The 22,500-nt window shown below is 37.2% G+C and overlaps 1 protein-coding gene across 15 annotated transcripts in view; it reads left to right on the top strand.

Moving 5' to 3' along the window:
* Positions 1–22,398, top strand: part of LOC122261010 (serine/threonine-protein kinase 11-interacting protein) — a 23,863-nt gene extending 1,465 nt beyond the window's left edge. For 2 of the 15 annotated variants that reach the window (XM_086549896.1, XM_086549897.1), the window contains exons 2-27: positions 1,902–2,029; positions 2,573–2,749; positions 3,008–3,198; positions 3,497–3,595; positions 3,820–3,997; positions 4,247–4,440; positions 4,564–4,843; positions 5,075–5,230; positions 5,351–5,462; positions 5,680–6,053; positions 6,428–6,642; positions 7,176–7,304; positions 7,611–7,734; positions 7,963–8,121; positions 8,671–8,820; positions 10,732–10,863; positions 13,689–13,823; positions 14,432–14,557; positions 14,733–14,876; positions 15,257–15,429; positions 15,660–15,757; positions 15,922–16,094; positions 16,667–16,816; positions 17,421–17,569; positions 18,549–18,707; positions 20,273–22,398. In XM_086549896.1, the coding sequence (XP_086406022.1) occupies positions 1,933–2,029; positions 2,573–2,749; positions 3,008–3,198; positions 3,497–3,595; positions 3,820–3,997; positions 4,247–4,440; positions 4,564–4,843; positions 5,075–5,230; positions 5,351–5,462; positions 5,680–6,053; positions 6,428–6,642; positions 7,176–7,304; positions 7,611–7,734; positions 7,963–8,121; positions 8,671–8,820; positions 10,732–10,863; positions 13,689–13,823; positions 14,432–14,557; positions 14,733–14,876; positions 15,257–15,429; positions 15,660–15,757; positions 15,922–16,094; positions 16,667–16,816; positions 17,421–17,569; positions 18,549–18,707; positions 20,273–20,719 (4,521 nt within the window). In that variant the 5' untranslated portion in view covers positions 1,902–1,932 and the 3' untranslated portion in view covers positions 20,720–22,398. Of the gene's footprint in view, positions 1–1,901; positions 2,030–2,572; positions 2,750–3,007; positions 3,199–3,496; positions 3,596–3,819; positions 3,998–4,246; positions 4,441–4,563; positions 4,844–5,074; positions 5,231–5,350; positions 5,463–5,676; positions 6,054–6,427; positions 6,643–7,175; positions 7,305–7,610; positions 7,735–7,962; positions 8,122–8,670; positions 8,821–10,719; positions 10,864–13,688; positions 13,824–14,431; positions 14,558–14,732; positions 14,877–15,256; positions 15,430–15,659; positions 15,758–15,921; positions 16,095–16,666; positions 16,817–17,420; positions 17,570–18,548; positions 19,692–20,272 lie in introns of those variants that run through there. The other 13 variants (XM_043028477.2, XM_043028478.2, XM_043028479.2 and 10 more) reach the window with 12 other exon arrangements.
* Positions 22,399–22,500: the final 102 nt, after the last annotated feature.

Genomic DNA, 22,500 nt, shown 5'->3' with positions numbered 1-22,500 from the left:
TGCAGCATCCAGAAATTAGATAAGCTTATTTTATGAATGATCTTACAAGGGAATGATAATACAAGAAGGCATTGTAAATTATTCTTCTTTTTCTACTCAAGAAGCAGATATTTCCAGATATTGAGAAAAAGAGCTTAGTTAATTTTTTTCAAAGCCTATTTGCAGTTTATTTAAGTAACCTCTACTACTCACTGAAATCACAAAGCATTATATATTGACCAAGAATAATTTCTGCAAATCAGTAAGGTAAACCTCACACAAACCTCAGTAGACATAAGTTGTTGATTGCTGTGCTGTTTGAGTGATGCTTTAGGAATGAAATTGTTGAACATTAAAAGTAAACTTTATTATTCTAATCTTTTGGCAAAAGCATGATTGAGAATAATTGCTTTTCATGGTGTTTGGTATGGTACATCCTTCTTTTTTCAATTTTATTAATGCGAGGATATATATTTCTTGTTCGTTGTCATCGCATATTCTTACTTTACTCCAAATCTAAATTCAAAATGATGTTCGGTATTAGTCATTTTTCTGATGTTGAGGCCTTCTATGTGTGTGTGTGTGTGTGTGTGTGTGTGTGTATGTTTGTGAGCATGTGAGTGTGTGTGAGAGTGTTTGTGTGTGTGAGTGTGAGTGTGAGTGTGAGTGTGAGTGTGAGTGTGTGTGTGTGTGTGTTTGTGAGCATGTGAGTGTGCGTGTGCATGTGTGCGTGTGTGCGTGTGTGTGTGTGTGTGTGTGTGTGTGTGTGTGTGTGTTCAGGATGGGGGGTAAAGGTCATTGTAACAGACCTAAATTTGCACTTATGTCTAGTGACTCACATCAACTGTGATGTTTATGGCCAATAGACATTCATAGAGGTAGATGGACTTTGATTAAAATTTAATTCAAGTGATCCCATATAGTACTACACATCCATTATACAGTACATTTTCCACTACCAAGATTGCCCTGTTTTTGCATTAGAGTGTAGTGTGGTAGATAAGATTATCAGGAACAAACAAAGGAGCTAGTATAGCTGTACCCAACCTCCTCATTCCCTCCATGTATATATCAAAGTCCTTATATAATGATGATTTCATACGTTTCTCCTACTGAACAGTTATGGGTTTATAGGGAAAGGATTAAACATTTTTTGCATGGTAACATCTTTCATCTCTCTGTACTCTCTGTACATTAGTTATTTTTTTCAAACTTATGTACAGTCATCATCGTTTGTTGATTTTTCGTTATTTATATTTAGTCAAATTTTTAAAGTAGAATACACCATTTTGTCCCATTGTTTTGAAACCTGTGATATATCCCATAGCAGATCATACTCTCCAGATTCTTTGAAGTTTATTTGGATCAGATAGCCTGTTCCCTCATAATTTATCATTATACATGATATAAACAAAAGAAATTAAGCACTAGACACAATCCCTCTTTGGCTGTTTGTACTTGTTGACCTGACCCTTCTGACCGACCCTCTCTCTTCTGGTAATCATTTGTTTACTCATTGGCCATGCTGTTTGTACGTATATATGTTTCCAAACTGTGCTGGGATATTGGATTCAGGATTACCATTATATCTCATCAGTGTATATGAATTCACTGATATATCACTGTGTATATCACTGAAGATACTTACTTCACATTTCTGATATGTTATTTTTAGGGGTTCTTATTCAAGTTCCTTATTTACAAAGTATTGTCATTGGCTGTGTGTTTGTATTTTGCACAATTTGGGTTTAATGTTGTTTTTATTGTCATTATTATTTTTTTTTTTCAAATAGTTTACACTGCAAGTTCCTTTTTTTCAATCTTATCCATCTGCTTGACTACAAATACCTTTTTTTTTTTTCCAATTTTTTACGTCTTAGCCCTGACAATATTTTTTTTTCTTTCCTCCCGTCCCCTTCCAGACTTTCAATATGTGACGTTTGAGTGCCAACTATGGACGATGCTTTGCTCCAGCGGGTATGCAGCCTGGCCACTGCATTCCGCCAATCGGCTCATCTCCTCTTAGACCACAAGCATAAACTTTCATTAGGTGAGTATGGGGTTATTATTGCGATGAATAGGCACTTGTGTGAAAATTATTGTTGATGGTTTATATATGTGTGTGTTTGTGTTTGTTTGTGTGAGTGTGTGTGTGTGTGTGTGTGTTTGTGTACTATGGAAAAGAAGTGAATTTATAGGGTTAGGTCTTTCTTATTAATATTTTTTTGTGTTAATTCTGTCTTTACTTTTTTCTCCTCCCCTTCCCTCCCACCTTGTTTCTCTCAATCTTTTCTTTTCTTCTCACTGTCTCCTATTATCTCTCTGTCTCTCTCCCTCCCTCCCTCCCTCTCTCCCTCTCTCCCTCTCTCCCACTCTCCCACTCTCCCACTCTCTCTCTCTCTCTCTCTCTCTCTCTCTCTCTCTCTCTCTCTCTCTCTCTCTCTCTCTCTCTCTCTCTCTCTCTCTCTCTCTCTCTCTCTCTCTCTCTCTTTCAATCCCTCTCCCACTCTCTTTCAATCCCTCTCCCTCTCTCTGTCCTTCTCCCTCCATCCCTCTGTCTCTCTCCCACCCCGACTCTCCCTCGGCAAACCAGACACATGGACCCTCGGGGAAATCCAGGAGGCCTTCAGCCTGATCCTGGAGATGGAGCAGCACACCAACTTCCACGTGCTGCCTCCCAACCACCGCCAGCACCCGGCCATCCCTCACCTGCAGTTCATCTACGACTTACTCCAGAAGATCTTCGGCCTCCGGCTGTGGGTCAGGCACGGTGAGTCAGGTCTTGGGTGTTGTTATCATTATTGTTGTTATTGTTATTGTAATTATTATCATTATTATTATTATTATTATTATTATTATTATTATTATTATTCCTTGATATATCTTTATATATATGTCTTGCTTTATAAACAGCCATATTTTATATTTATTAAGATATATATGTCCCTACTTCTGTTATTATATTTGCACACACTTTTTATTCTATATATGTATGTATAGATTTTTATTCTGTATATATTTTGAACAGGTCTTGGTCTCCCACTCAATGAAACCATAAGTCTGAGATGCTTTCGCAACCTCCAAACCCTGGAGATGGACCACATCCCAGTGACAAGCATGAAGGCCTTGCAGACGCTTCGGCCAACCCTCAAGTCTGTCACTGTTGTCAAGGGACTTCAGCAGCTCAGCGACCTTTTCATCAAGTGTGGCGCGGACAAGGTAAAGCAGTGTGGATTTTTTTTTTTTTTTTTTTTTTTTTTTTTTTTTTTTTTTTTTCTTTCTTTCTTTCTTTCTTTCTTTCTTTCTTTCTTTCTTTCTTTCTTTCTTCTTTTTTCTTTCTTTCTTTCTTTCTTTCTTCTTCTTGTAGAATATTACTTAACTTTTCTTTTCTTTTTTCCTCCCTTGATAATTCTGTTATATATATATATATATATATATATATATATATATATATATATATATATATATATTTTATATATATGCTATATATAAATATCTTAATAATCTTTATTGACAGGCTAGTGAATTTGCCTGGGAGCAGCTACAGGAGGCAGTGTTGGCTCACAATCCTCTTCACAGCCTTGACCAAAGTCTGAAGCTACTTCCAAGCCTAAAGGTAAGAAAAGCATCAATGTACGCTGTGTGACTATGGGGTGCAGAAACTTCAAGGCTTCCTCTATAAAACAGTGCGTCATGAGTGATTGTCAATATCTCCAGTAATTTTTGTTTATTAATTTTTTGAAAGTCCCTATTTCTCTCATTTCTATACATCTCTAGTGAGTATGAAATATCAGATAACCTATTTTGAATACATTTAGGATGTACGTTATCTCCCTGCAGATATTAGATCTTAGCCATTGTGAGCTTGAGGAAGCCTCAGCGCTGGAGTACCTGCCGACGGTTACCATGCTGGACATCAGCCATAATAGGCTGCGGCTTCTTCCTCGACTGTCGCCCACGGCCACCTACTCACTCACCATTCTCATTGCAAATAATAACCTGATTTCTCACATAAGTGGTAAGTTTGGATGGCTTTGGGAAGACATCAATGAGCTTGGCTTTTGCATGTGTTTTTTATTAATTTCTCTTCTTCTGTATTAGGGGGAGGGGATGGTAGTGAGAGTATAGTATTTTGATAGTATTGTATGTTTAGATTACCTTGACATGCTCTTCAGATCTTTTTATGAGATTCTAAAGAGAGGGGCATGATATGAAAGAGAGCTTGCAATTGCAAAAGCCAAGAGCTAAGAATATCACATCCCCCCAGGCTTACACGACATGAGCAACATAGAGGAGCTTGACCTCCGGGATAACGTGCTCTGCATGAACGACGTGTTGTCTCCCATCGGTGCCTTACCACACTTGCGGATCCTCCAGGTGTCAGGAAACCCCTTCACCTGGGACATCAATTACAGGATTCACACCATCAGACTGATGAATCCTGCCACTGCCAATCACAAGGTAAGCCACGTTCTTCACTGCGCTAATCGTAAGCCATGTGATGGTTTCTCATTGGGTGATGCGGTATTTTCCGTACTTTATCACTGATTTATTTGTAATTATTAAGGATCAAATCATTTCCAGGTGCTTCTTGACAAAGAGGCTTTCACATCCCTAGAGAGAGCGACAGTCGGCATAGAGTCAGTCCCGGCCGGCTCTCCCTACTCCCCCGAGCTCGTCTCATCACTCTTCTCACTCTCATCCCTGTGTTCCCCTGTGCACCCGTTCCTCACCACCCCTGGCACACCCTCCATGCCGTTCCTCTCCCCAGAAGAAGCATTCGATTCCATTCAGCCAGCCTCCATGGGCTCTCAGCCAGCTAGCCTTGTCCACGAGTCAGTGTCAGCATCACTTAAAAGCTCAGGTATGCTTGCTGTTTGCCATGCTCCTTTTTCTTTAGTTTTTTTATCTCTCTTTTGATTTTTTAATGGATATTTATTGATGATCTATATAGCACAGTATAAACTCTTTTTTATATTGGTCCGTTTTAAAAACAGCAGAACCATTACATTACCACTTTTGTCATTATTCACTTTAGAAGACGGAAAGAATATGACGTTTTCCCAAATTCACTGAACACTTCATCTTTTTTTAGGAAATGGTCAGACCCGTAGGAGATCCAGAAAGAAGGTGACGAGACACATTGATATCACCGATCCCGACGAAGAGGAGTGGGACAGCGATAGTATCCAGGTGGCGGAAAACGACGGGTTCGATCGACTAGGACCATCACACGTGTCTTTGTTGGATGGTGCGTTCCCTCTCTAGTCACTGGAAAGCTTTCTTTCATAACAGTTTCTTCTCTGATACATTCTGACTGACAGCATAACAAGCTTGCAAAGAGGTACTGATACAAATGTCTCTTTATTAGGTGTGCCAGATCCTCCACCTCCAAGCCTGGCTATCGGTCACACTTTTCCGCCTGTGAGTGGCGACACAGTTTCCCAAGCTCTCTCCTCCCTAACTCTCAAGGCGGAAGTCAGGTACAGAAAGTGATGAAAAGCATTTTAGATTATTATTATTGTGATAATTGTTTGAAATATTAAATCAAATCTCATTTACTGGAGATTGTAGGTATTAGAAAGGGAGGTTTGTGAGAATTGTAGAAAAGTTTCCTAAAAGAGAAAAGAACATGAAATATATATTTTTGTTTGTGTGTTTTCTCAATAAAGAAAATTATAATTGAATATGTTTTAGCAGACCCGCTGCCTCTGAACAGTCGGACAAACTCCTAGAGGAAATCCTCCAATCAAAAACCCAGTCAGGGATTCAAGGGTCTTCCAGCGAGGATGTTCCGGAGTCAGCAGAGAACAGCAGCAAGCTGGAGAGCACATTGACGGGCAACCAGACAAGTTCTGTAGAAACCAAAGCAGCAGGAGTTGCAGACGAGCAAGAAAAAGACTGCGTGGATGTGGCCTCAAGCCAAGTTACTGGGGAGCAAGAGACGAACATAGAGGGAAAGAAAGACGACCAGAGCATAGAGTCCGGTCTCGAGTCCAGCTTCTACCGAGGCAGTTCCACCTTCTCGAGGCATTCATCAGAAGATCTGACACCACCTCATAGTGATAGTGAAGGTGATGGTGTGACGATAATAGTAGATAGCTTATTTTTAAGTACCATTAGAGGAATGCAAGTAGGAATTAATGTTTTGGATCATCGATATATGCATTTTACTGTAAGGAATTAGTTTCTTTGTTTTTTCATATAGAGACAGATATTCATCTTAAAGTAATCAAGACTGATTGCTGCATAGCTTACCTATCTTTCTTTATTTTTTTATTGTTTCCATTCCTCTCATAACTCAAGTAATATGAATGAAAGAGTTAAAGATATGTCATTTTGTTTCCGAGTGTTATGATTTCCTTTCCTAACTAAATCCGATATCTAATTTTAGTTTATAGACTTGTATTAAATCATTTCATGAATTCTGCTCCCTCACATTTAACAGACGAGAAGGATGACGTACAGCTAATCCTAGCAAAGAGAGAGATGGAAACGTTAGATGAAGGGAAACCTGCAAAAGCCCCAGCGGAAGCCAGCAGTGAGGGCGAGGTAGAGGATGAAGGAACGGAGGAGGATGCTTCTCTGCAAGATGTCATCCTAGCGATCACATCGTCGCACTTCAAGGAGAAGCACAATTACACAGCCAGAACACTGTATAAGGTGGGTTAAGAACTCATGAGCAGACATATCTGAGTCTCTCCAACTTGTGATGAGCATTGGTCACAAATTTCCTGGTGGCTTTGTTTGGTCTAACTCCTCTTATGGTGGTGAATGAAGAGGCAAGGGGAAACAAGTGGGCAGGAGAAGACATTTTTGCAAAAAAGTCATAGAATTTGGTATATGCTAAGGAAACATTTTGTGCAACCAGACAGACAGATTAATCAGAGATTATCTCAACTGCTTCCTCTTCCTGTTACCCTTATTGTATTATTATATTCTTTAGGTCATGAGTGTCATTTTTCAGTGTTTTCTCTCCTGGCAAACAGACTTGAAATTTTGTCATCAGAATAGATAAGTCATTTAGAATGTTCAATTTGTCAAAATTTTCAGCATTTATGGAATTTGAACTTTAGCTACTTACATTTATATGATAGTGTACATGCTTGTTTTCTTTAGATAGTTATAGTGTTAGTCCATATTAAAACATTATTTTATTGACTGATATGTAATCCCAATTTCACACATTCATGCAGTGGGAACTTCTATGCATTGAGAGTATGGAGCTGTTATCGACATCACCTCACAAGATACTTATTACATTTAGTACAATAAGACCAGCATATAAGACAAGAACATATGTGCTGGATCCAGGAGATTATCAGGTAAGAGGCTGTATAAAAATCTTTATTGGTTGTATTTTTTAATACCTGCTTCATTTACATAGAGATATTATATTAGCAAAGAAGAATGTAATATATAAGAAAGTAAGTCATAAGACAAAAAAGAAGCATGTAACTTAAAAAGACAATTTGAATTTATTCAAGAATTCTTACTTTATTTATCTAAGATCATATCAACCTAAACTTATTGAATTGATTATAATTAGTGCTAAAATAGTAACCACGCATACTTATGTGAACAATTTGCATGCACGGATATTTCTATTAATGCAAGCCCTGACCTGGCAGACTCTAGCGGCTGTACTTACACCAATCCTAGAGAGGAACACTCTTCAGGAGGTCCTCCACTCGGCCATGAAGTGCGTCAAGTGTGAGACTCAGTTCTCACGGGATCTTGCCCGGCAAAGTGAAGGTAGGATGAACGAGAAAAAGAGAGGGAGGAGAAAAGGAGTGAGAGCTAACTAGTGTGTTACTTTGGCATATGAAAGATAAGAATATGAAGAACTTTTTCTGTTCTGATTATGTGTGTGTATTCATTTTTAGAAACTCAGGTCATTTCCTCCCATGATATTTTTGTAGAATGGTAATGTTCTGTTTGATATTCAATGCACCTGCATTTTATCACTGCATAATCCAACAGGTACCCTCAAATGCCCAAATTGTGGTGGGGGAGTGGTTGTGAGAGCAGAGAACGTTGACCATCCAAACAATGCCTTCCGTGTGCAGGACGGACCAAGAAGCAGCACGCCCATCACTCAGGCAGTGGTACAGAACGCCCCCTCCACAGCTCCTTCCTCAGGTAAGTAAGGGCGCTGCAGGAGAAATTGGCGGGTGATATCACTGACTGTTGGCCGCTCAGAGTCTCAGCATTTGGTAAATTTAACAGTAGGATTGTGCTTTAGATACTCAGGAATTGCAGGGAAGCACTTGCTGCATTATGTTTAATGTCCTTGATTTCTGAAGAAGATGATTTAGTATTTATATTATCGTGTGGCTTTGTTTTATCAGTGTTGACTGACTTTGTGTGTGATGAGGATTATTTTATGTTCTTGGAATGATTCTAACACTATTTATTTATTGGGAAAACACATGTTCCATATAGAAATAACTAAAATAGTGTGTCAAATCTAGGTATAGTCCCCCCTAACGTACTTTGTAAAATAGCTTGCTTACAGCTAAGATCCACCCCTTGAGTATGTAGTTTCGTGTTGTACATTTGTTTATGTGGTACTTGAACCCCATGTTATGATTGATCTAGATCTTGCTTAACATTCTTTATGTGGTAAACAACCTTGTTGTGTTTTTTCCTTGCCCCACCATGAGCTTAATAGAATTTTGCTACACACAGAGTCTGATTCTTGCCCTGGGGAGTCCAGTGAGAGTGTAAGCGTATGCAGTGAAGCATCATCTTGCGTACGCCGGGAGTCTGATGTAGAGGTCATATCTAACCCGTCTGTGTCTAGCATTGAGGTCCTCAGTGAGCAGCAGATTATTCACGGTTAGTTTCCAGGTGCCAGTTGTGTGAGCTGGCTTGCTTGCTTGCTTGTTTGCTTGCTTGCTATTTCTGTCTTTCTTTCTTTCTGTATATGAATATATATATATATATATATATATATATATATATATATATATATATACATATACATATACATATACATATACATATACATATACATATACATATATATACATAAATATACATAAATATACATAAATATACATAAATATACATAAATATACATATATATACATATATATATATATATATATATATATATATATATATACATATATATATATGTAATATATATATATACATATATATATATATATATATATATATATATATGTATATATAGATATATATACATATATATATATATATACATATATATATATATATATATATATATATATATATATATATATATATATATAATATATATATATATATATATATTTTATATATATATATATATATATTATATTATATTATATATTATATATATATATATATATATATTATATATATTATATATATATATATAAAACACACCTATAGCCCTACATATGTTAATTTGTGTTTTGATCATATTATATTATGACTGGAAATAATTTATTTACATTAAAAGGTGTCAAAAATTATTTGAGAACTCTTATAATTGGTTAATTGTATTATTTACTGAAATAGATACATGACACTTTGATTTGCCTCAAAATTTGAGGCAAAATTTCCTTGGATGATTAATATGTCTCGTCAGTAGCAAAGTGGATATTAGTATTCAAAGAAACTGATTAAACCGGTATAATTTATTGCCACCTACAGTCTGGTTAAAAGTTGTGTAATCTTTAACCCATTCATGACGGGGTTATATTTGCGTTATGCCGCTCCCACCAGCTAGATAACAAGCACATGTAGTGACTAAGCACAAGATGTCTCTTGGCACAATGCCGCTCTGTGTCTATGAATGATTTTCACCCACCCGCTTCAACGGGTGATAATAGTAGATTTTTGCATATGTTTACATAGTTTTCATAAGTGAATAAAAATGTGTCTATACAAATGGGACCCTGTAATTATATACATATATATAACAATGCAAAACATGTTTTAAGGGAGTGAAATATTCACATGACATGATATCACGTCACCGAGCACCAATGGGTTAAAACCTTTCAACCTTCACCATGGCAGAAGATCCAATGAAACTAGGCCCATTGTGGCTGTTGAAAGGGCTCTCATGTTTGGTTAAAGTCCACCTAATTAAACAATTTACTGAAAGACAAATTAATCAATGTGATTAAGTGCTCAGTATTTACCTTCATAATAGTACACATCATATAACCCATCCGCTACAGCCTCACAGTGTTCAGACTTGCTACGCCCGCTATTATGATCTTGAGTAATGGGTGTTTCGGGGGATCCCTCCAAGAGAAATAAGAAATTACACTCATGTGTATGTATGCATGTGTACATATGTATGTATAGATAGATCGATAGATAGATATAGATATATATAACACCTATTGGAATTAATTAAGCATCAGGGAATGGGCTAATATGTGGTGGTAAATTTGTGAATTATTCGTGCAGAACAAATTGTAAATGAATGAACATAGGGAAAAATTGCTTACAAATGTAGATTTATGAATGATTCCTGTTTTCTGTGTGTTTATTCTGTTTCCTTCTGGGAATGATTTGAATATAATTGTGAATATTGCCAATGATTAAGTACTGACTCGAGAGGCTTACTTTTCGTATTAGTGAGTAAAATCAAACTTCCCTTCCGTTGTACAAACTGTTCTTCTTTTAGATAGTATGTACTTTGTGTTATGCGTTCAGTAAGTGTTTAGAAAGTGTATTTGAGGCTGATTGCCTGTGATAATTAAACTGCAGATGTCATTTTAGAAGAGGAGGGAGAGGAACAGAAACCGCCAATGCCTGCAGTCCTGAACACCGACGCTCGGAGCCCAGCCAATTCCCCAAGCATCAACCACAAGCCCGAACTGGTAACAAATATGCAAGAAAGCAGCTCATCAGGTATTTATGGTTGCCTACTTACAGTTGAGATTTGGATTTGCCGTTCGTGAGGTGTCCCTTAATCCGTTTTTCCTTCATTGACTTGTTTTTTGTTATTTATTTATGAGCTTAGGTAACCAATGTACTATTGTCTTTTTTTTCTTCTTTTTCTTTTTAAAAGTTATTTGTTTCTTTTTTTGGTTTTTTTACACATCTTCAACAGTACAACATGATAGCATAACCCCCCATGGAAAAGTCCCCTAACATTACATATGCCTTTACAAGGGAACCCTTTATCCAAGCTTATCCAACCCCACAGGATGTTAGTAGATTATAAGTTCATACATTTTGGGTCTTCCATAATCGCTTGGATGCTGTTATCTCTCCATGAAGGGTTAAGGAAAAATGTTACATGTTACTACATCTTTGTATAATCTTGGTTAAACAGATGTATGGATTAAAAAAAAAAAAAAAAAAAAAAAAAAAAAAATAGCTATTATAATTATATGTCTTATGAATTAACATCCATAGGAGGAGTGGTAGTGACTTTTGATTTGTAAACACTTCAATTTATTTGCACTTTCCAAGATGTTAAGGGTCCTTTTTTTATTTCTTAAAATTTTTATTATTATTATTGTTGTTCTTGCTTTCACATTCAAAACTATAAAAGATTTAAGTTCCTTTTAAGGATTTGATATCTGTATAAATAATTTTGGATGTAAGGTTAAGTTTGAAGTATTTCAGGGACTAGTTTTTACATGATATATGATTTTTTTTTTCCTGTTTTGTGTAAAGAAAGAGATTGGTTGTCAGAATTGTATATTATCAATGGAAACATATTTCATATAGAGGGATGTATTGTTGTGGGTAATAGCTGTTTGTACATAGTGTTTTTTCTACCCAAGATGTCTGGTGCAAAGGTTAAACTAATCTGCTCTGATAGCCAAAGCAGAAAGATCATTTGAATTGGCTTTTGTGCAAGACACATGTCTACCCTCTAATAACCTGCTAAAGCCTCAGGTACTCCCCCTTTCCATCATTTCCTCAACCATAAGATAGACTTACTGGAAAATAGAACATGGAGAAAAATGACCCAGTAGAGCCCTAATGAAGGGAGGAATCCATGCTCTTTGAAGGTTTGTAATTAAGTGGGGAGGGGGGGGGGGAATAGTAGGTGAACTGTAATGAACTGTTCAAGAAAGAAACACTTACACTAAGTTGTAATCCATTGAGGCAAGTATGAAATAGAACAACAATAAAACGAAGATGATGAAAATAGTGAAAGAAACTTGAAGGCTAAGTAACTTGTAAAATACTAGTAGTCGTAACTATATAAACTGTAACACAAGTAGAGAAAAATCAACTCGGATTCAAAAGTTAAGTAGAAGAAGACTGGGAAGGAGTTACAATCATTGCCGCGCTGGGGAAATCCTTGAGCGCTGATTCACATATGATTTCACAAAGCCAATGTGCCCACTTCGCAGATCAAACTACTATAGGAAGTGTCAAATTCAAAACAAAGCAAGTGTTTGTTCTTAGCTATGAATTATGGAATTAAAGTGGTCAATGCTGAAGAACCTGAAGGACCAAATAGTGTTTGGGATAAAGAGTGGGAAAAAGCTGCTAATACTTTCAAGAAAGGTATGCTGTGTGTGGTCATCATTGCACTCAACTCAGCTAAAGGAATATGAAAGGAGAAGAGTTCCAAGAATCCACAAAGAAATTTTCTATCTTTGGGTGAAAGAGATAATCACACCAAAGACATCAACAATATGGAGAGTACAATGCCAGCTAAGTCTGCAAAAAAAAAGAGATGATGGATAGCGATAACTGGAGTGAACGCCAAGACTCCCCAGATCGGTTGCAGGTTCCTGAAAGTGAGTATTTGAAGACTGGCAGAAGGAGAGAGGAGCTCCATTTTGTCTTCCAAGAATTACCAGAGGTCAACTCATCCATTTATTAGAAATGTAGAGTACAAGGATATAATCAGCAACAACACAAAGACCTAATTCCACAAGACCAGAAAAGAAACGGTACACTAACCTCTTTGATGAGACAGGGTGGGATGGAAGAAGGAAATTGTAAAACAAAGCAGGGTAGAAGAAGTAAACATGGTTTACCCAATAGCAAGACACGAGAAAGAATGGAGGGAGGACAATCAGGTAGATAAGCTGAGGGTGATAGTTGCAGTCGACCACGACACTTGAAACTCCCTCTGCATGAGAAAGTCATGGATACAGGAAAGGAACGAAGAAAGGATCCATGGAAAGTACTCTGATCATAAAAGATGTTAAAGAGGGAAAAGTCCTACGCTTTGTCAAAATGGGAAATCCTCCAAGGAGTAGCATAGAACACTGGACACAATAAATTCACGGATACACTCCGAGGCGGAGGTTTTAATTTTTCTCTAATATCTTTGCCATTCCTTTTCTTTTCTTTCTTTCCTTTTTTTTTTGGGGGGGGAGGGGGGGTCACTGTGCAACCATTGACTACTCATTTGATATTATCAATTAGGTTGTTATAGGAGATTTCACTAACCTTTGCACCAGACCTTGAGGAACCAGAAAATTCTGTATTATACATGATTTTTTGTGTGTAATTGTGTGTTTTATTTATTTAATTTTTTTTTATATGTATTGACTTGAAGTGTTTGTACAAGAAGAGAACCCTGTTTATTTTTGGGGGTTAATATACTATATACCATTGAATGCATAACATATACTGAATGGCAACAGCATGAGAGAGAGAGAGAGAGAGAGAGAGAGAGAGAGAGAGAGAGAGAAAAGTGATCATAATTTCTTTCCCATTAAACCCTTCCTCCTTACCTCCCCCTCCCCCTCTCCCAGGTTCCATGACGGGGAGTGTGTGCACCACGTATGAGAAGACGGGCTCGGTCCCCACCTCTCCCCTGAAGCTGTCCTCCCAGCAGCCCCAGATTGACACGGTAGATTCTAAGGACAAGGGAGAGGAGAGCGCCAATGGTATGCATCAGCAACAACATTATCGAGCCTAATCCTTATTTTTCTTAGTTGGGAGGGATGTTGAAACTCAAGGATCATTGTGGCATGTAAGGGTTTCTTTTGACTAGAGTATACACTGAGCAAGTCTATGTGTTGATAGGAGTGTTCAATTCATTTTGAAAAGTACGAGGGGTTTTCACTGATAGCATCATAATGCTTGCAGTAGTAACAGCATGCACTTGAAAGTTTTATGATTGGTGTGCATTGTTCAGAACCTAAGTCACACATCTGTTCCTATTACAATTCAGTGAAATTTAATGTTTTTATATATATAGGGACTACTGTCATCTTTCCCATTTTAAGTGGAAATTGGTCTCAGAATAGGAATATATGTTGTTATCCTGATATTGAGTAGTTGTTTTCCATATATGAAAACGATATAATATGGTTAATATTTTCAGAATGTAGAGCCTCTTAATTTTATCTGCTGGTGTTTAGAGTCTTATTACTGCTGAATGAATAAGGGATTATTACATGCAAAATGTAATATATAAATATGATAATGATTTTAAAAATCAGAGTAGGATTTACCGGAAGGCAAAATAACCTTAGTTCTTGTCTACCTATAGATTCATCGAACTTGTTGTACAAAACAGCAGAATCGTCTCTGCAAGTGTCAATGGCAATAGCAAGCACGTCACCTCACTCTGCTGGAAGCTCACCTCGTCTCCTTAGCTCAAGCTCTACCAGCATAGGTAAGCCACTGCTGCTTTTTTATTTTCCATTTCTTTATCGAGTAGCTGTAGATTATCCTGTTGTTATACTGATTTATGATTTAATCAATTTGTCACTCCATGTGATTCAAATCTGAGAGAGGATCTTGCGTGCTCTCCACTTTTATATCTCACCGTACAACTTTTCCTCGCCAAGACACGGTCAAGAATGGAAACTCGTCCCCTACCCTCCATCACAAGGGAGTCATGACGAGCATCCAGGATTACAGGACTGTGAGCGAAGGGGAGGAGCAGAAGAGCTTGGCGTCATGGGTGCAGTCCTTGCTACACACACTGACGGGTAATTTTTTTCTTTTTTCTTTTCTTTCTTTTTTTCCTCAACCCTTCCCTTTCTCTCTCTCTCTCTCTCTCTCTCTCTCTCTCTCTCTCTCTCTCTCTCTCTCTCTCTTTTTCTCTTGTTTTCATTTCTTTTTCTTTTATTATTATCATTTTTGTTATTATGATTATTATTATAAGAACTGTCTTGGTAATGATATGATATACTGTATAATTTAATTGAGGTTTCACTAAGGCGAATTTTGAGCCATTCATGAAAGTCCCTTCATTTTATACCAGACTTTTGCATCAGAAATTGAGGACAGAGAGTAATGATAGTGATGGTGATACTATAGTATTAATACAGTGATAATTCAATATTAATAATAATGCAATCTTTGGCAGGCTATTACTGGCCATGGTGGGAAGAGGTAGAAAATGCGGAAGGTGTGGAGAAGAGCGTCAACCCCATCCGCTACTCGTACGAGGACTTTGCTGACGTGGATCACCGGCTGAAGCTCCACTGTGAGGTCTTGCTCTTCCATGAGCCGGGGGAGCAGCTGCTGGGTTTAGTGAAGGTGAGGAAAGGTTTGGTTCCATACGGTAGATGCTTGTAAGGCATCACAAAATATAACCATATACTTGTTTGTCACTGATTCCAGTTGTTTGTAGGTTTATTGAATATTGAAATTGGAATTTTTTTAGATCTTGAATTTGGATTTGGTAAATGTCTGCATGTAGCCCTCTTCTAAGGAAGGGAAAGAAAGAATGATACTTGTTTGACCTTCATTGGATTTTCTCTCAACAGGCTGTGCTGCTTATTCAGGGTGGAAAGAGAGAGTTCCAGGGTATATTGGCTGTGTCTAATAAGAAGCTGTATATATTGGAAATTGTTGCTCAAGAAGAGTAAGTGATATGAGGTGTTGTGCGGCAGCTATTAATCCTCCTTATGAATTCTTCTTTCTAGTTTCTCTTGTTTATCCTGAGAAGGGTGTGTTTAAGACCCAATCATTGTTTTTATATTATTTCTCATTGTTTGTTGATTTTATATTGTGGTCCTTGCCTTCCAGTGACAGCCCCCAGACTTGGCTAGAGCTGAACTCGTGCCACAGTCTGAACGAGGTCACAACAGTGCACAGCCTCTATCAGCGCCAGGGCCTCGCACTTAGTGTAGCGGACAACGTTGTGCTCATTTCTCTGGCCGATTCACACCGTGCAAATTGCTTCTTCAACTTCCTAAGCGGTACGTGGGAAGACGAGACTCATTCATTCTTTACTGTTTATTTGTTTTTAAAAATTTAAGTGAAAGGATGTATTTTTTGCCTGTTCTTAACCCATTCACGCCGGGGCCGTTCCGGCTTTGCGTGGTCGCAATACCGGGGTTCTCGAACGCATAAGCCTAACGCCTCGAGATTCTCGGGCGCACAAGCCTCGAGATTCTCGGGCGCACAAGCCGCGAGCCTGGGTTGCCCGCTCGCTCTACCTGAGCGCGCGGCTTCCCATCATAGCTCGTCCAGGGCGTCTGACGCAAAAACCACAATACGTGCTATCACGTCAACCGGCGTGAATGGGTTAAAGATGGATAGACTAGAGAAATGGGACTAATTATTCTAATGATAACAATAAGGATCAAAAGATGACTGAAATAATGAGAGTGAAACTTTGATAATGATAGCTTTGAGAACGATATTAGTAGTTATAATGAAAATAGAATGTACATACTTTGTAATATATACCAGACCTAATAAGTACAAAATGACTAATACAAACCGTGCCTTACACACCATGATAACACTAAGTGCTTGAATATTTTAGAGACGCTAGAGGAATGCGGAGTAAGCCCCAACATACAAGAATGCAGCCCGGCGCAGGAGGAGGTTCTCACGGACATTGTGAAGGAAGTCGTTGGGCCGAGTGAAGAGGAGGGTTCCCTCTCCATCTTTGCCATCGTGTCTCTCTTACTTGGTAAGAATTAGTTGACCTTTTTTTTTTTTCATTCTTTTGCTTCTCTTCCACTTTTCTTCTCTTTCTTCTTATTATTTTTCTACTTCTCCCTCTCCTCCTCTTCCTTCATTTTCTCCTTCTTTTCCTTCTTCCTCTTTTTCTTCTTATCCTTCTCCTTTTTCTCATTCTCCTTTTCCTTCTGCTTCCTCTTCTTCTTCTCCTTCTCCTTCTCCTCCTCCTCCTCCTCCTCCTCCTCCTCCTCCTCCTCCTCCTCCTCCTCCTCCTCCTATTTCTCATTCTCCTTCTTTTCTTTCTTCCTCTTTCACCTCTTCTTCTCCTTATCCTTATCCTACTCCTCTTTCTCATTCTCCTCCTTTTCCTTCTTCTTCTTTTTCTTCTTCTTTCTCTTCTACTTCTTTATTTGTCTTCCTTTTTTTCTAAGTAGGGAATGATTCTATGGTAAAATTTGGCCCACATGCATTTATTTTCAAAGATTGTCTGAAAGTTAGTGGCATCGGTCAGCAAAATTATAAGCCTTCCGAAAGCGAGGAAAACAGCGGAATATCTTTAAACCTGAACTGCAAAATCCGTACAAAGTATAAATCAATAACCGCAAAATCCCCAGATGGCGGCTGCAGCGAGAGTCAGTTCCTAGTGATATCGGAAACAGACCTGGTGATGTTCCACGCGGATTTGGAGTGGTATTTGCCTCCAGCACCGGCATGCAAGCTGAAGTTGAACCAGACTCAGAAGATAGCTAATATTACTGCCATTGTAAGTGTATTCTGTTTCTCTCTTTTTTTTTTTTTTCTTTTTTCTTTTTTCCATTTGTCGCTGTATTGATTATTCTCTTTATTCTGACATTGTAGATTTTTTTTTTTTTTTTTTTTTTTTTTTTTTGAGTGTGTGTGTGTGTGTGTGTGTTTGTGTGTGTGTGTGTGTGTGTGTGTGTGTGTGTCTGGGTGTATTTTTAATGCAGTTTATAGTCATTCATTTTTCCTGTCTTGTATAAATTGCTTTTTTTTTTTTTTTTTTATCAAATCAAGGGATCAAAATTGAAATTGATCTATAGCCACGATAATGGGATATACTTTTTACAAAAGATATCTCCCCTTCATTAACCCCTTAAAGAAAGATGACAAGATATCATCTCATGGCTTGGCTAGTCTTGTGCCAAGGATGCGAAATTATGTCATGCTAGCCATACACAAAGCTCTGCGCATTTAAAAATACCCCAGCATAATGTCCAGGCAGAGCCAATACTGCGACCTTGTCAATGGGTTAACCCATTCATGCCAGATGTCGTCTTATCACGGCATTTTCTCTCTCTATATTTATACGTTTTACATCATTATGTTTATATATACACATTGTAGTACCATTTGTATATACACATTTTTTTTGACATACTAAAAAGAAAAAAAAAAAAAAAATACAAAAACCACTAAGAGGCTCAGTTCGAGGAAGCTGCGCACTCTTGTTATCTTGCGAGTAAGAGTAGCATTAGGCAGATATAAGCCCCATCGTGAGTGGGTTAACCTATTTTTAAGCACAGAGAGTATTTTCACATCACACAGATAAATACCCTTACAATGAACTCTTTCTTCATCACTCTCACTGCTTCACATGATATATTTTCTCTATACCTTACTTAAAATCTGGCAAGAGGTCCATGTCAAAAACCCTCATCACTAATCTTTTTTTCTTTTTTCTTCCATCCCCCCCTCCCCCACCCTTCCCCCAAATCACACAGGAGGTCCACAGTGACAGCCACATCGCTCTCCAGTTCTTCGACGAAGTAACGGGGGCGGAGTCCTCGTGGATGCTTCACGTCACGTCCTCGGTCGCCGCCTGCCACATCATCCAGGCCATTCGAACCCCCTGGAGCCAGCTCTTCAGTGTCGACCTTCAGGTGACCTACCACAAACGTAGTCAGGATCAAAAGCTTATTAGAGTAACTTAGTGGTTTATATTTGATAAATGGAGTGGAGATTTATTTATATATATATTGTTTTACAAAAGAGGAAGAAAAAAAAAGTAAAGACAAATATGAATGGATTTAAATTCAGTTTTGTGTTTACGTAATTACATATTTTCTACGTAATCCTCTTGCTCGTCATGGAATACTATAATTCTGGTATATGTTTAACAAAAAATTATGCCTTAAAAGTTTGTGACATTCTATCCAATTGTTTTATGCATTTTAGCATGAAGTTTTTCTCATACTGGCCTGAAAAGAAATTCTGCATGCTTATAGTGTTGTATTGAGCTATTGACTCAATGACTGCATGGAATCACAAATATTAGTATTACTTGAAAAGGTAAATTAATAAATAAAACTGATAAAGGTAAGAAAATAAGATAAAATTCAAACTAGCATTCGAGGGAGAAAATACCCTCTTTGTTATATATATATGATATTTGATCAAAACAGATGAGATGTAATTTTTAAGGCAAGTAAAATTGGTTTATTTCATTATGGAAACAGATTTACAGGGGAAAAGTTCTTCCTTCAGGACGTGTATTTGTTGATAGTATTTAGTCCAAGTCTTTGCTTTGAATATATATCATATATATCCATTGTTTGTTACCATAATTTCCAAAAAATAAAAATAAAATAAAAAAGATAAAAAATAATTCTGTGAATTGTAATGTTGACTATATTTCATTGTGTCACACCTTTTTGCATATATGAATAAGAACAAGAAAAACATCTACTTATTAATTCTCTATTAATAACGAGAATTTTATTTATTTGGAGTGTGAACAACTATCTATTAAAAAGGAGTTTGTACCCCTTTACTTCATGTTCTTGAATCTGATTGTTTTCATATATCTCATAATTCCAAAGAACAAAGAAATTAATAAAAAGAAACTTTACCCAAGAATATGTTTATTGTTGTGTTTTAATACTCCTATATAAAAAGAAATAAGGTATGGAAATGATGTGTGTGTTTCAGTACATAGATGAGAGTTTCTGAACATGAATTTGAGAATATTTTTTCTAACTTGTGACACGTTATACAATTGGTTTTATGAAGGATATAAATATTCTTCTTTTTTTTCTTGATATTTTTTTGTTGAAATATGCATTTGTAAACTAGTCCAGTGCCTCCGTCTGATGACATTTTCCTGTAAATTTTCTTTGATATTATTCAAACATGACTTTGAGTGCCTTTACTTTAAGAAAAATTTTGTACTGTCACTATATATAAATATATATAAGAAGAGTAAATTTTCTTTATTAACATACTTGTGTGTCCTTCATCCTCATTGTGAGATGAGAACTCACCTCAGAGCCATAAAACCAGCAGGTGGTACTGGACTAGCCCTTCTAGGTAGGTTTGTTCCTTGGTTCCACACCTGATATAAACTGTGCTGGACTGAGAGCCAAAGATGCAATATCGTGACAAACTGAACCCACAGGTGTCATCTCCGAAGGCGAAATAATCCAACACAACCCTTTCCCGCCGACAGGATTTCATAGGTGTGTACCGGACGAAAGAGGGGGATCTGCTGAGCATGACGAGGATGCTGACCGAGAGCGTCGCCCAAGAGGTTCAGAAAGAGAAACGGGAGGCCAAGTGCGCGCAGGACGCCGAGCAGGAGTGGTACCAAGTGGCAGCTATTCCCGGAACGCTCAAATATGATCCCAAATACCCCATTCTTGGTTACAGTGACATAAGCTCCCAGAATGTCCACGGTTACGAGGGTGTCGATGAGATAAACAGTTATGAGGCGTGTGAGGTCTCATGTGAGGAGGACACAACCGGTGACTGTTGTTCCTATGGTAGCGTCTCTGTGGAAAAAGAAACCAAGGATATGGTGAAGTCAAACGTATATGATGAAATTAAAAAAACAGCTCCAGTATTTGAGGAAAAGAGTAATGGTGATTCTAATGTGCTATTTAGCGAAGTTACATGAAAGTAGTGTGCCATTTTGCTAGTGTAGAAGTGATACAAACTTTATGTTGTAAAATAGCAGCTGGATGAGAAGTTGAGAGATGCCCTATGTCTTTTATATATTTTTTATTGTTGTTTGTGAAATGGTTACAAAAAAAGGATTGAAATTGATAATTCCTTGATTATCAGCTCAGGGCAAGGATGGTAGCTATTCTGTGGTAGTGACTAAATAATTTTATTTTATCCTAAGAGAAATATAGTTATTATATTAATCTATTTTTTCAAACAAGGTTATTTTTCAGTATATGTAAATCATTGCTTACATGTTCCCATGCTGTTTTTAGTAGTGTACTTTTCATCTCGAATGCAACCTGATAAAATTCACATGCATTTATATACTTGTTCATGAATGAATTTGTAGTGAAGATAAAATAAAAGGTGCCAGCATACAGTGCCATAAGCTTTAGCAAGTCGAAGCATCTGTAGTATTTACACTAAACCTGTTCTCTTGTAGCCTGTTCTCTTGCAAGCAAAAAGATATTTACCTCACTAGAGGAGAGGTCAGTGCATTTTCCCCTCCTGTCACCATTTAGTGTTAATGGTAGGAACCTGGTTTTACCTTCAATCAAAATTTCCACTTTACATTGGGTTGATATTGAGGGAAGATGATAATTAAATGTATGACTATATCACCTGTTTCAGAACCGAGACAATTAGCATTCAACTTTCCCCAAAAACAGTGTGACATAAAGTGAACCAAAATATAGTTATACTCCCCTCACTCTCTCACTTTCATTCTCTCTTCTTCTCTCCTCTCCTCTCCTCTCCTCTCCTCTTTGAAAATCCTCCCATACTTAATATTCAGGCCAGCCCTGGAAGGATGCAAAACTAATGTCTCATCTTTCTATTGACTTCTTTGTGTTTAGTAGTATTTTTCTTTGGATTTTTAAAATAGTAAGAATTTTAACCCTCTCTGGACGGGTGGTACAGTACTGTACCGCTCATTCAAAAGCCCAGTGGCCGGGCGGCACAGTATTGTGCCAGCCATTTAATTGATTTAGGCCTAAGCGTTGAAAAGCCCCGGCATTGTGACATTCAAGGCTAGAATGCCCCAGTCGTGAGTGGGTTAAGTGCTGTGAATTTTTTCTAATTGATATGCAATTTGTTTGTATCATGTCAAAAGATTATTGGGTTGGGGTTTAAGTTTAAAGTATATATATTTTTTTGTGGACAGAATCTCTCTCCCACTATACTCTATCCCCCTCTCTCTCCCTCTGCCTCCCCCTCTTTCAATGAAGTCTTTATGATATATTTATATATATATATATATATATATATATATATATATATATATATATATATATATCATAAATTTTAAATATATAAAAGTGAATAAAGAAAGTGTAATACACCTTAAAAGTGCATATTAGGACTAGCAACATTCAGTATAACAAGTTCTATTAATTTTTTGTAAAAAATACTACTTTAATCAATCTAGGTACTTTTTACCCCCTATGTTTTGGCTGAAATGAAAATATCTTTAATAAATAGGAAATCAGCTTATAGACTAACATATCTACATTTTCCTTTCATTTCACTGATGTAATGGTGCCTTCAGTGCTATTTTCTGCCGTGATTTTTTAAATGTCTGGCTGCTTAGCTCCAACAGACGGACATTAAGGAATAAAATATTAAAAATTTTGTCATGTTTTTCCTTGTTAGTGTTCATTTTATCTTACTGTTAATGTGGTTATTGTGTTGATAAGATGAATAATAATAATAATAATAATAATAATAATGACA

The sequence above is a fragment of the Penaeus japonicus genome, unplaced genomic scaffold (genome assembly GCF_977035675.1).
Source record: "Penaeus japonicus unplaced genomic scaffold, GWHDUDI00000001_assembly GWHDUDI00000022, whole genome shotgun sequence".
NCBI lineage: Eukaryota > Metazoa > Arthropoda > Malacostraca > Decapoda > Penaeidae > Penaeus > Penaeus japonicus.
Note: the sequence above shows the minus strand (reverse complement) of the source record. Positions and strands in the feature narration are given on the sequence as shown.